This window comes from Lactuca serriola, chromosome 8 (assembly GCF_051521515.1).
Source record: "Lactuca serriola cultivar US96UC23 chromosome 8, Lser_US96UC23_V15, whole genome shotgun sequence".
NCBI classification, from domain to species: Eukaryota; Viridiplantae; Streptophyta; class Magnoliopsida; order Asterales; family Asteraceae; genus Lactuca; species Lactuca serriola.
In genome coordinates this window covers 324581390-324595396 of record NC_136415.1, presented here as the reverse complement: position 1 = coordinate 324595396, position 14007 = coordinate 324581390, and the positions used below count along the sequence as shown (strand labels likewise).

The window sequence follows — 14007 nt, the reverse complement described above, 5'->3', positions numbered from 1 at the left end:
TTGGATCAAATTCCAATGGTGCATCTTCGTACATTTCTTCATTTTCAGTACCTGCCACAGAAATATTATCATCAAATTCATGAAATTCATCATTTTCATCAAGATTAATTGTATTTAAATTATCATGCTCCTCCTCAACATGATTATCATTTTGATGCTACCCCTCAAAATCACGATTCATATAACTCTTCTCCCCCTCAAAAGAATGCTCCCCCTCAACATTTAGAGGTATATTCGTATGTTCCCCCTGCATACGAGCATCTAGCATACTTTCGCCATTTTCAGTAGTATCCAAAGTAAGTGTTGAATCATCAGTATGTTTTGAAGATTCGGATGTTTGATTGTCAACAGCATGAACTTCTGCATCAATTGACCTGTCCGAAACACCAAAAAATTAGATCATAATCAAAATCAATGGAATTATCATTTTCAATTTGACTGGTTGAAGCAAGGATTGTTTTTTGTTCAAACTTTCTCTCCACTTGTTTAACATAGTAATCATCAAAGTTAAGATTAAAAGTTCCTTCAACTTTGCGAGTTCGTTTGTTCAACACTCAATATGCAACTGAATTATGTGAATATCGCAAAAATATTCCTACATCAGCTTTAGCTTGAAACTTGGAAAGATTGTCTTTAAGACTCATGATGAAACATTTGTAACCAAAAACATTAAAAAATTTCACATTAGGTTTTCAATTATTTATGATTTCATAAGGAGTGATATTAAATCTTGTATGAATAAAAAAACGATTCTGAGTAAAGCATGATGAAGAGATGGCTTCAGCCCATAGATATTAAGGAAGATTCGCATATGTCAACATTGTTCTTGCAGCATCGCACAATGATCTGTTCCTTCGTTCAACAACACATTTTGTTGTGGTGTATATGGTGATGAGAAGTTATGCGAAATTCCTTTTTCAGTTAAGAACGAATCCAGCATGTTATTCTTAAACTCTGACCCATTATCACTCTTAATTCTACGAATATTCTTTTTCAGACTTATCTCTATCTTTTTAATAAAATCAATCATTGTTTGAGTAACTTCATATTGTAACCTGAGAAAAAAATACCCAAGTCAAACGTGAAAAATCATCAATAATAACCAAAATGTATCATTTCATGTTGAGTGTTTCAACAGTCGAAGGTTCACAAAGGTCTATGTGAAGAAATTCCAATGGTTCAGCAATTTTCAAATCTCTCACGATATGATGTCCTTTGTGATGTTGTTTTCCTTTTTCGCAAGTTGCACAAAGAATATTATTATCAGATTTTAACACAGGAAGACCACGAACTAAGTCCTCTGTAGCCAACTTATTTAGATTTTGAAAGTTTAATTGTGACAATCATCTATGCCATAACCAGCTGACATCATTTGATGTTTTCGAAAGTAGACAAATAGATGGTTTGCCCACAATTGGTTTAATATCCAGTGTGAACATATCACCATATCATTTCGACTTTAGCATCACTGCGTTCATCTTGACATTTGAGATTATACTTCCCTCTTCATTAAACATCACTTGATTTCCAGTGTCCACAACTAATTTCGAAACACTAATCAAATTATGTTTAAGACCTTCCATACATGCAACTCGATTTACTGTGAATTGCCCAATTGTGACTTTGCCATATCCTTTGACTTGACATTTTTTATTATTACCAAGCTTCACCACTCCATCATTTTCAAGACTTTGAAAATCTCTTAAGTTCTCCTTCCTTCCAGTCATGTGACGTGAGCAACCACTCTAAATGTACCACTTTGTATCATATTGCTCATCACATAGTACCTGTATTTATTTAAAGAATTTAGATACCCAAGGCTTTTTGGGTCCTTGGTTATTAGCTTGAAACAAAGAGTGAATTTTAGAACTCAAATCCCAAGTTTGAATTTTTTTTTCCTTGATACTAACAATTAAATCAACATCATTATCTAAAGATATTGAAATGTAACTTTCGATAGTTTTTGATTTTCATTAGATTGCACCTTAGGTTTCTCAATTTTTGTTAATTTTTTGACTGGTTTCAATCTCTGAACTCGAGTATTTGAATCTTGATAAGATAAACTTCTAGTTGTTGACTTTCGTAAGATGTTTTGATCTGAACTTGAGAAAACCTTCCAGACTGATATCTTTTTCCTTGTCCCTCAAGCCAATTATTAATGGAATGAACTTCTGATTTTTCCCTTTGAACATGAAACCTTTGTTGGTTTTATGATTGGAGGATTTGGAAATTTTGGCTTTTGTGGTGTAAATGTTACTGGTGATTTGAAAGTTTCGTTTGTAATCGGTTGACTATTCGTTGATGTTCGAACATTGTTAAGTTTTTGGCCATTCACGCCCTTTTGTGATGTCTCATACTTTCGAATGTTATCAAATTTTCGAACATGTGCAACCTTTTGATTAATTGGAAAGGTGTCTATTACATTCATTGGTTAATGAAAAGACGTGTTTCTTGGTTTATCTATGACCAATGGCTTTTAAAAACTCTTTGCTTTTGAAATATATGTTAATTTGGATTTTGAAACACTGTTTTTCTCAGACGAAACTTGGGATTTAGTTAGAGCAAGTTTTTTGTTAGACACTACTTGGCAAAAAAATTACCTTTCGTGCCTTTCTCTTTGAAACTTTGTGTTCTTTTGAAAACTTATCAACAAGCACTTTGAATTCGTTTGAATTAAGTTTCACAACTGGAGTTAAATCAACAACTTCTTTTGTAACAACTTCTTTTTCTTTTTCAGATTTAACAACCCATTTTGTTTTGGCTTTTGCTTTTGAAAAACATACGAATTTTTAGTGAGGTTGTTTTCAACTGTGTTTTGATTTGCGAAGAATCCTTCATCTATTGAACGTTTGTTGTCTTCTTCGACCAATTTGTTGAATTCTGGATTTATATTCTCAAGATTTCCAGTAGTGACAAACACTTGATTTGGAAACACAACATTATCAGTACATGTAAAATTGGGATACACAATTGTGTTGGTTTCGAGAAAATGTGCTCCTTTGTCACTAATCACTTTGTCGAACTTTTCCGTGTCACCATACATTTGTTCAACAACAACTCTTGGAATTAAAGTTTCAGTTGAAACTTTCTTTTCTGTCTTACAAACATTCGAAGCTTTAATTTCGTCTTCCTCATCATCACTACTATCTGTCTGACTATCTCGAACTTCCACATCATCAAAGTCAAAAAAATTTAAAGTAGAGGGTTTTCCAATTTCATCCTCAACCATCGAATCATTAACAATTTCTTTACCTTTGACGTTAGATGTGATGTTAATGATAGACAACTAAGAACAATCAATGCTTTCTTCGTCTTCATCAATTCCACTAATTTCGCTAAGAATATCAGAATTCTCATCGACATCAACAAAATTGAGTTATGAATCAAGTTTCGAATGTCCAATTCTTTTCAAAAATTTTACTTGTTCATCTTTTGTCAATGTTTCAATAACAATAGTAACCAATTCATTAGCATTTAAAAACTCATCTATCTTAACAACGCCATATGCAAACCTATCGTCTGGTACTTTGTTAAAATCAGCTATTGTGTTTTCACAATCATATGACATGACATCAACTTTTTCTCTGTCGAATGCAAGAAAAGGCAACAATTTATGATGTTGTTCTTTGCTAATGTCAGAAGAATAATGTAAAGCAGTTAACTTGATATATAAACGTTTTGCAGAGTTACAATAGATGTTACATTGTGCCAACAACATTCTTACATCTTTATCTAGATTCTCTCTATCATTATTGACATTTCGTAATTGTACCTCTAGATACTCTGCTCTGCAACGTTTCGTGTCTAGCAACTTCTGAGTCTCAAGCAATTGATTATTAAGTTTCTTTGCCTCGTTACTAGCAGACACAACAATAGCATTAAAGTAAGCAACAATACCATCAAAAGAAATTATTTCAGAATCATATGCATGTAAAGGAATATCAAAAGATTCAAGTATAGAACGTACCTTGGTTGTCATAGGAGATTTGTCACTTGACTTCATAACGAAGCATCGACCAGATATCTCCTCTTCTTCTCCATCCTCAAATATTGCAAACATGGCACCATGAGTAGGATGCCTCATTTCCTCATCATCAGACCCGAATGACCAATTCTAATAAGTGCCACTTTCTCCATCTTCATCCTCTCTCCTTGCAACAAGAGACAATTCCTTGGCCTTCTCACGAACTTCCTCCAGTTTTTCAACATGATATGCTTCATACTTTATGATGGGTTTTAGGTAAAACAAATAAACTAGAAAACAATTCCTAAGTTCACATGCAACCTACTTTGGATCTATGTTTTAACTATTGAACATACAACTTTGAATTGCAAAACAACAACCCTAGAGGAGAGAGGCTAATTTCGAAATTAACAAGCTAGGGTTTAGTAATTACATAGCTTTCATTTGTTATAGTAAACAATTGATAAATCCCTTGATCTTGATCTTGATCTTGATTTTCTTGGAAGCTCAGCACCACAAGTGTAATGCCTCTAATGGAATCACACCCAAACTAGCAAGAAGGAAAATAGAAGAGAGAGGGGAGAGGGAGTATGCAAAATTTCGGCCCTTAGGGTTTCTTCAAAAGAAAGAGAGTGACCAAAACATGAACCAGGAGGCTCCTTATATAGCTGAGGGATCTAGGGTTTAGGGGAAACCCTAGTTATCCTCTGCTTAGGGCCTAAGCAAACCCAAGGGCCTTATCCAAGCCCCTATGGACGAAATTATTAGGGTTTCCCCCTAAAGATTTCGTCCACCCTTATCCAAGGGGGTTCTAGAGCCTTCCACTCAACTATTAGATAATTGCAAACTAGTCCCTGCACCTTATAATCAATTCTTTTAACTCCAAAATTAATTCTAATTAATTTCTGGCTAACAATTAATTAAACAAAATGATTTCTTATTAATATATTAATCTTTTAACATATTAATAAATTCATTTATATTAATTTATTAATCTTATAATAAATTAATATCTCTCCTTTCATAATTTCCTTGTCTGGTTGCTAGGTTTGAAGGCAACCCAAAAGGACTGTGTTGCTATCAATTCAAGTACATACCAATTATAGTTATGGGCTTAGACACCTAATCCAACAGTCTCCCACTTGGATAAGTCTGTAACTATAATTGCTAGTATGCCTTCTAAATTTGAACAGCAAATTGTAGCTTCCACAAAGCTGCTGCCGAACTCTGACCCAGTCAGTTACGTGTCCTAACATAAGTGATCATATAATCCTTCGTTCTGCTAGATATCCCTATACAAAAGACATGGAATGCAATCAACCTCTTTGTCCAGAATCTATGTTTCTCGATTCCTGATTTGTGATGATGTAGGACTTCTAATTGAACACATCAATTTAGTCCTGGCTGGGCCCAGCACACAAGTCAACACCAAATCATCGAGGGGCCAACAAATATCGCTTTTCCCGTTAGGGCAAAAGGAATGAATAAACATTGACTCATATGCTTGTATCTTTTACTCATCAAACCGTACATGATAATACGTTTTATAACACCAAGTTACTGATGCGTTTTCGTATCACCAATGCATAGCCGACTTGCAAATCACAACTCATATATCTCTGTTTCAAGATTATAAGATATTATCGTCTCAGTATTACTCGTGATGAATTCCATGAAGTAATACTCTGAGCGAGGGTTTATCCAATACTCAAATCTCAATTTCTGAGTACTCATGAACGTTGTAGCAAATACATTGCCATGTCTATCCTTAGACAATCTACAATCCAGTTCATGACAGTCTTGATTCACTACTTACTTCCAAAAGTACGAGCGACTGTGGAGTTTGAATAATCTTATTATTCGGGAAGTAAAACATGCAAAAAAATGAAACACAATAATAAACAATTGACAAAAGGTAGAACCCAAACTTATAAATAATACTTTAATATTTAATCACCAAAAGTCAATTACATTTACTTTGTTACAAGTTTCAGAAAACTAATCTAACTACTAAAACTAATATCATCTTTCAGTCCTATGCTCCGAGCATGCTGAATATGCTTAGCTCTACTCAGACCCTTTGTGAGGGGATCTGCTGGGTTATCCTCAGATGACACCCTCTTCACTATAAGATGGCCTTCTTCTACTCTATGTCTGATGAAATGGTACTTTCTGTCAATATGTCTAGTTTTACCATGATCTCTCGGTTCCTTTGTCAAGGCAACCGCTCCTTCATTATCGCAGAACAGTTCCATAGGCTCCTGGATGGTTGGAACAACTCCGAGATCTCCGATGAAGTTCCTCAACCAAGTTGCTTCTTTCGACGCTTCACTTGCTACTATGTACTCTGATTCACAAGTACAATCAGCCACCGTATCTTGCTTGGAACTCTTCCAAGTAACTGCTCCTCCATTTAATAAGAATACCCAACCTGACTGAGAACGGAAGTTATCTCTATCCGTCTGAAAGCTGGCATCACTGTAACCATCTACTCTCAAAGTATCATTGCCACCAAGTACAAGGACCTAGTTCTTTGTTCTTCACAAATACTTGAGTATATTCTTCACGGCTATCCAATGAGCTCTACCTGGGTTTCCCTGATAGCGACTGACCATGCTCAAAGCAAATGCCACATCAAGGAGAGTACATGTCATAGCGTACATAATCAATCCGACAGCGGAAGCATAAGGTACACGACTCATGTCATCTATTTCCTCATCTGTACTCGGGCATTGAGTCTTACTCAATTTGGTATTGCTCTGGATAGGTAGCTCTCCCTTCTTGGAATTTTCCATACTAAACCTCTTTAGTACCTTATCCAAGTATGTGCTCTGACTAAGTCCAATTAGTCTCCTCTTTCTATCTCTCAATATTCTAATCCCAAGAATATAGGCGGTTTCTCCTAGGTCTTTCATGGCAAAACAGTTTCCAAGCCAAGACTTAACTTCCTTCAAGGTTGGAACGTCGTTGCCAATGAGTAATATGTCATCGACATATAACACCAGAAAAGTTATTATACTCCCACTAGCCTTGATATACACACAAAACTCATCTTCACTTCTAGAGAAACCAAACTCTTTGACTTTCTCATGGAAGCAAAGATTCCAGCTGCGAGATGCTTGTTTCAATCCACAAATGGATTTCTCAAGCTTGCATACTCTATTGGGAAACTTTGCATCAACAAAACCCTCTGGCTGACTCATGTTAACATCCTCAGACAACTTCCCGTTAAGGAAGGCAGTCTTGACATCCATCTGCCAGATTTCATAGTCATGAAAGGCAGCTATGGCGAGCAATATCCTAATAGATTTAATCTTAGCCACCGGCGAAAAAGTCTCATCATAGTCAACCCCTGGGGTTTGAGTGAAACCTTTTGCAACCAGTCGAGCCTTGAACGTACGCACATTCCCATCCATGTTTGTCTTCTTCTTGAAGATCCATTTTCACCCAACTGTCTTCCGACCTGGTGCACTATCAACCAAATTCCAAACTTGGTTGTCATACATGGACTTAATCTCGCTGTCCATTGCCTCTTTCCACTTGGAAGCCTCTGGGCCTGCCATTGCTTCCTTATAAGTGACTGGTTCATCTAAGTTTACCAGTGTTCTGTCACTTATGAATGTGTCACCATCTAAAGTAATATGAAAACCATACAACTCAGGTGGCACACTCACCCTAGTGGATCTTCGAAGAGGTAATGATTTATCAACCGGTTCAACAGGAACTGTTTCCTCTGGTTGAGTGCTAGTGTCATATAAGGTTCCTTCATTGGTTGACTCTTGAATCTCTTCAAGGTCAATGGTACTCCCACTGTCCTCTTTGAATATGAGCTCTCTTTCCAGAAAGACTCCTCTTCGAGCTAAAAACACCACGTTTTCACTAGGCATGTAGAACAAATATCCAAAAGACTGCTTTGGGTAACCAATGAAAACACATTTCTCACTTCTAGCTGCTAGCTTGTCGTGAGTCTCTCGTCTTAAGAAAGCTTCACAACCCCAGACTTTAATATGTGCTAACGAGGGAACTTTCCCTGTCCACATTTCGTGAGGTGTTTTGGCAACCTTCTTTGTAGGGACAAGATTGAGGATGTGGGCGGCTGTCTCTAAGGCATACCCCCAGAAGTGAATAGAAAGCAAGGCACGACTCATCATAGAACGAACCATGTCTAACAAGGTTCGATTACGCCTCTCAGCTACACCATTTAACTGTGGTGTCCTAGGAGGAGTCAATTGTGAGACTATCCCACATTCTTTCAGATAGTCGTTGAACTCGGTACTAAGATACTCCCTGCCTCTATCGGATCTAAGTATCTTGATCTTTCTGCCCAATTGAATTTCGACTTCATGCTTAAACTCTTTGAACTTTTCAAAGGTTTCTGACTTATGTTTGATCAAGTAGATGTAACCATATCTGCTATAATCGTCAGTGAAAGTCACATAGAATCGATTAGCATCCCTTGTGGTTGATCTGAAGGGCCCACACACATCTGTGTGTATGAGATCCAACAGACCTTCACCTCTTTCACAAGACCCTGTGAATGGTGATTTTGTCATCTTTCCCAAAAGACAAGATTCACACATATCATCTGATTTTAGGTCAAATGATTCCAACCCTCCATCCTTTTGGAGTTGGGCTATGCGTTTCTTGTTAATGTGTCCAAGACGACAATGCCACAAGCATGCCTTGTCTACACTATTAGACAAGTCAATATTGAGTACACTATTTCCTAAGCTATCAACACAAGTCACTGTTTCATACACACCATCACAAGGTAAAGCTTCAAACACAAAAACACCATTCTTATAAACAGAAATTGAACCATTCAAATCATTAAAAAAATATTTAAAACCTTGTCTGAACAATGCATGAAATGAAATAATGTTTCTCGTCATCTCAGACGAATAGTAACAATTTATTAAATCTAATCTAACATCATTACTGAGCAAAAGTTGATAAACTCCGATCTTGGTAACTGGTGAAGACTTTCTGTTCCCCATGATCAAGTTTATTCTCCCATGCTCTATCTCCTCACTTTCCCTTAGCCCCTGCAAATCAGAACAGATATGAAATCCACATCCTGTATCAAGGACCCATGAACGAGAAGATAATGAGTTATTAGCAGAAATAGTGTAAATACCTGCCGAGGATGGCTTCACTTTGCCATCCTTGATATCTTGCAGATACTGTGGGCAAGATCTCTTCCAATGCCCCTTTTAATTGCAGTAAAAGCAAATGGCCTCTTTTGGATCAAAAACATGGGGAGTGGAACCATTGGGCTTAGCCTTCGGGTCATTACTAGATGACACAGCTTGAGCCTTGCTCTTCCAGTTTTGCTTGGGAGGACCTTTCCTCTTCTTCCCCTTTCCCTGTCCAATGGCCAAGACAGGGGCACTTGCAGGTGTGGAGGGTATACTTTTACCCTTCATCCCTGCCTCAGCTGTCTGCAACAAGTTGTGCAATTGGGCCAAAGTCTGCTCAGTGTTGTTCAAATGGTAAGTTAAGATAAACTGACCATAACAATCAGGCAACGAGTTCAAGACCATGTCAATGGCCAATTCCTCATCGAAGTGAATGTTGAGCTTGACCAAACGCTCTATGTAGAGTTGCATTCTTTGCACATGAGATACAATCGATTCCTCCTCTTTCATCTTGCAAGCCATGAGTGACTTGACTACCTCAAACTTTTCTTGACGAGCTCGCTTATGGTACTTTTCCATAAGGTCCTTGTTCATCTCAAAAGGCCAGTAGTCCTCATAGTACCTCTGCAATTCTGGGGACATGGTTGCAACCATGATGCATGCCACTTTGGTAGCATCATCACAGTGTTTCTTGTAGGCAGCATACTCTTGGGGAGTGGCTTTTGACTCATCAAGTTCTTTGAGCTCCTTTTCAAGGACATACTCTTTGTCCTCAAATCTAAGCGCCATCTTGATGTTACGCATCCAATCGTTATAGTTGGATCCATCCATAACGAATTTGGAGCAGATGTTTAGAAGAGAGAAGTTGTGGCTAGAGGATGATGAAGCAGAAGTGTTTCCAGGAGTAGACATCTGAAAAGAAAGATACTTTTAGTTAGATTCCAAGACACCTCAATATAATAACCCAAAGATATCATATCAAGGTTAGGACCCAACTATGACGATTTACAACTTAGAAATGGGATGCCGAGATCCAAGTTCAAATCTCATAAAGGTAGGTGAATGACGATTCACCAATTCCACCATTAGACAAAATAAACGAAGTGAAATTCCTAATTCTTTTGAGATACATTAAAACTATTTAATGGCATGTTTTAATCTCGGATTATGCTCTACTATTTGTGACTGGGATACCGAGGATCACAAACTAGATGTGAATAACCATGCAAATGTGCTTGGTAACCTTATTGTCTTTATCATTAACTATTGATGTGCCGGTAAACCACACACACTCCATCAAAATGATAATTATAAGATACCCATTACTACTCTTTATTAGTGCCTTTTAGTGTGTAGGTTAACCACACACGCTCCACTAACGACCAATAAAGCATAATGTGCAATTTCATGGATTGGCATACTTTTCACATTTTCCTAAAGTAACTAGAGTTGGGATTTTGAAAAATAGTGTTCTAGTACTTTCTTTAATAGCATTATACTTTTAATGGGAAGTAGTCCTATCAAATCCATTCTGCTACGACCCTCCACTAATCAAGGAAGCGGTGGGTGAGAGTGGACACCCATTCAACTACCATTTTATAGGCAGTTTCCTTATACCCCACTTATAGACTAGCTTCGTGAATGAGGCATACTAGCGATTTGACTGACCATATTCTTATACATATATATTATTTAACTTTTTAATTATAATATATATATATATATATATATATATATATATAAGGTGTGTTTTAAAACATTTTAAAACTCCAAGGGTTTATATAAGTTTTTTCGAAATTTAAACTATTAAATTTTAAATTTAAATAAACCAATTAATTAGATTTAATATTTATCTATTAATTAACTTTTAATTAATTTATTAAATCTTGTAAGGATTATCTAATCAAATTAATCAATTAATTTAATCCTAATCCTTATCCCTCTAAATTTCGAAAATTAGGGGTAAAGGATAATTATCCAATTAATCAAATCAAGTAACAATTATCCAAAACAAGAAACCCTAAAATCTCTAGCATATTTCGAAATTTACAAGGAAAGAGGCTAGGGTTTTCAAAACCCTAACCCTAATTTCGATTAGGGTTCTTTAGAGGCTAGGGTTTTTCGAAAACCCTTTGATCCAAAACCCTAGAAATCGAAAATGGACCTTTAGGGTTTAATAGCTATAAACCCTAATTTGCAATTCAACAATTATAGCAATTCAATTTAAAACAAAAAATGGCTCTGATACCACTGATGGGTTTTAGGTAAAACAAATAAACTAGAAAACAATTCCTAAGTTCACATGCAACCTACTTTGGATCTATGTTTTAACTATTGAACATGCAACTTTGAATTGCAAAACAAGAACCCTAGAGGAGAGAGGCTAATTTCGAAATTAACAAGCTAGGGTTTAGTAATTACATACCTCTCAATTGTTATAGTAAACAATTGATAATTCCCTTGATCTTGATCTTCTTGGAAGCTCAGCACCACAAGTGTAATGCCTCTAATGGAATCACACCCAAACTAGCGAGAAGGAAAGTAGATGAGAGAGGGGAGAGGGAGTATGAAAAATTTCGGCCCTTAGGGTTTCTTCAAAAGAAAGAGAGTGACCAAAACATGAACCAGGAGGCTCCTTATATAGCTGAGGGATCTAGGGTTTAGGGGAAACCCTAGTTATCCTTTGCTTAGGGCCTAAGCAAACCCAAGGGCCTTATCCAAGCCCCTATGGACGAAATTATTAGGGTTTCCCCCTAAAGATTTCGTCCACCCTTATCCAAGGGGGTTCTAGAGCCTTCCACTCAACTATTAGATAATTGCAAACTAGTCCTTGCACCTTATAATCAATTCTTTTAACCCCAAAATTAATTCTAATTAATTTCTGGCTAACAATTAATTAAACAAAATGATTTCTTATTAATATATTAATCTTTTAACATATTAATAAATTCATTTATATTAATTTATTAATCTTATAATAAATTAATATCTCTCCTTTCATAATTTCCTTGTCTGGTTGCTAGGTTTGAGGGCAACCCAAAAGGACTGTGTTGCTATCAATTCAAGTACATACCAATTATAGTTATGGGCTTAGACACCTAATCCAACACTTTACTCTATCCTTCTTTTCCTCTTTGTTTCGAAGCATACAATCAAAAGCAAAGTGATTTGCACCATTACAATAATGACAATCTACACCAGAATCCCCTTTCAATTTCTTTTCTGCCTTAAACTCTTTCACTTTGTCATCATTCTTCTCAGACTTTTCAAATTTCTTTTTCTCTTCTACACCAGACTTCGTAAATTTTCCTTTCATCTCACTCTAATTTTCCCTTAGGATTAAAAGGCTTTTTAAAAAACTTTTTAACTCGATTATTTGAGTAAAAAGCTACAGCTTCATCATCCGAATTCAAAAGAAAACCTTCTTCATCTGAATTCTCCTTTTCAACAGATTCCACCTAAGACACTTTCTAAACCAGAGCCAGTGGTCCGCCCAAACTCTGTTTCGCTTCTTCCATTATTTTAGCAACTTCACTTTCGTGTGTCTTTACTTGATTGTATACATCATTCAAAGATGAAATGTCGAAGCTCTGTTGATTTTTGATCATCATACTTACACTCCTCCATTCCTTCCTTAGTCCCATAACAAAAGTAAGATTATACTCCATTAAGGACCTTGTAATTCCATAGCGATTGCACCTGTAGATCAACTCATTCAGACGATCATAGTAGACTTCAACTGTTTCAGTTTCCTTTTGTCTGAACTCCTTCAGTTCAACTAGACACCGCTTAACAGAATTGATCTTAGTCTTCTCACTTCCTTGATACTTTTCTTTGAGAGTATTCCAAATCTCCTTAGCAGTTTTACAAGCACGAATGTAGTTGTAAACAACAGGTGGCAAAGCACCTCTCAACTCTCTCATGCATCGCTTTTTGTTGTTCTTCAGTCTTGTTTGTTGATCTCCAACAGCAGAAATAGTTCCAGATGAACCTATGTTTTGAGCATTCAATGGAGGTTGAACTGTTCCATTGATGCAATTCCACAACTCTTCATCCAGACCATCCAAGTAGTCTTCCATACGATCAGCCCGCTGATCATAGTATTATGGAATCAGCATTGGAATTTTGGTTGATGAACCAAGAAGATGAGAATATGAATTCATTGTGTTCATATTGAAGTTTGCCTTTGATGAACACACGAGAAATATTCAGAAATCACAGAAAACTTGATGAATTTGAAATTTGATCAAACGAATTGATCAGAAACTTATAATCGATCACTCGATTATACAATTTGAATGCAGAATCTAATAAAATATGTAGATCAGACGTGATTTTCAGAACCCAAAGCGCGGAAACATTTGAGAAAAAAAATGACTCAAAATCAGATGATTCAAAATGAAAATCAGATCAATGTAGTTTGATTCCTGCTCTGATACCAATTGTAGTTGAATCTTATTTGAGAAATTGATCAAGAACAACAACAATCAATGTAATGAACTTAGAAAGTTAATAAGACTTTGAAGTTTGTATTACTCTCAACAAGCTCGATTAAAAAACTGATAATGAAGTTGGAAAAACTCGTATCTTAAAATCTAAGCTTAGTCCCCTATTTATAGGGAAACATAGAGTACAAAAATACTAAGTCTAAGACAATTAGGCTTCGTAAGAAATGACTTAGCAAATATCTTACATACGAAATCGACAATACACAATTCGACTCTTTACAAGATTTTGACTCTTATAAAACCAGGATCAATGCTCTTGATTTTACGGTCAATCTTCATAGACCATAAACGGTCAATCTTCATAGACCATAAACCCATTTAAAGTCAAATCTTCAAGGACCGTAAACTCAGTTTACGACCGTAAACCCTAGTTCACGGTCGTAAACTGCCTGTCGAT

At 36.2% G+C, this 14007-nt stretch overlaps 1 protein-coding gene across 1 annotated transcript; it reads right to left on the bottom strand.

Moving 5' to 3' along the window:
- Window positions 1-4114: 4114 nt before the first annotated feature.
- LOC145068278 (uncharacterized) lies at window positions 4115-13181 on the bottom strand. The gene is made up of 3 exons (XM_079015229.1): window positions 12579-13181; window positions 12218-12424; window positions 4115-4222 (listed from the first exon to the last, which is right to left on the bottom strand). The coding sequence occupies exons 1-3, from the start codon at window positions 13179-13181 to the stop codon at window positions 4115-4117; spliced, it is 918 nt and encodes a 305-aa protein (XP_078871355.1).
- Between the last annotated feature and the right edge of the window lie 826 nt (window positions 13182-14007).

Coding starts and splice junctions, on each gene's coding strand:
- LOC145068278 (XM_079015229.1), bottom strand. CDS start 13,181: ATGGAAGACTACTTGGATGGTCTGGATGAAGAGTTGTGGAATTGCATC. Junction 12,425..12,578: donor TGGGCGGACCACTGGCTCTG/GTTTAGAAAGTG, acceptor AGGGAAAATTAG/AGTGAGATGAAAGGAAAATT. Junction 4,223..12,217: donor AAGAGGAAAAGAAGGATAGA/GTAAAGTGTTGG, acceptor CCCATCATAAAG/TATGAAGCATATCATGTTGA.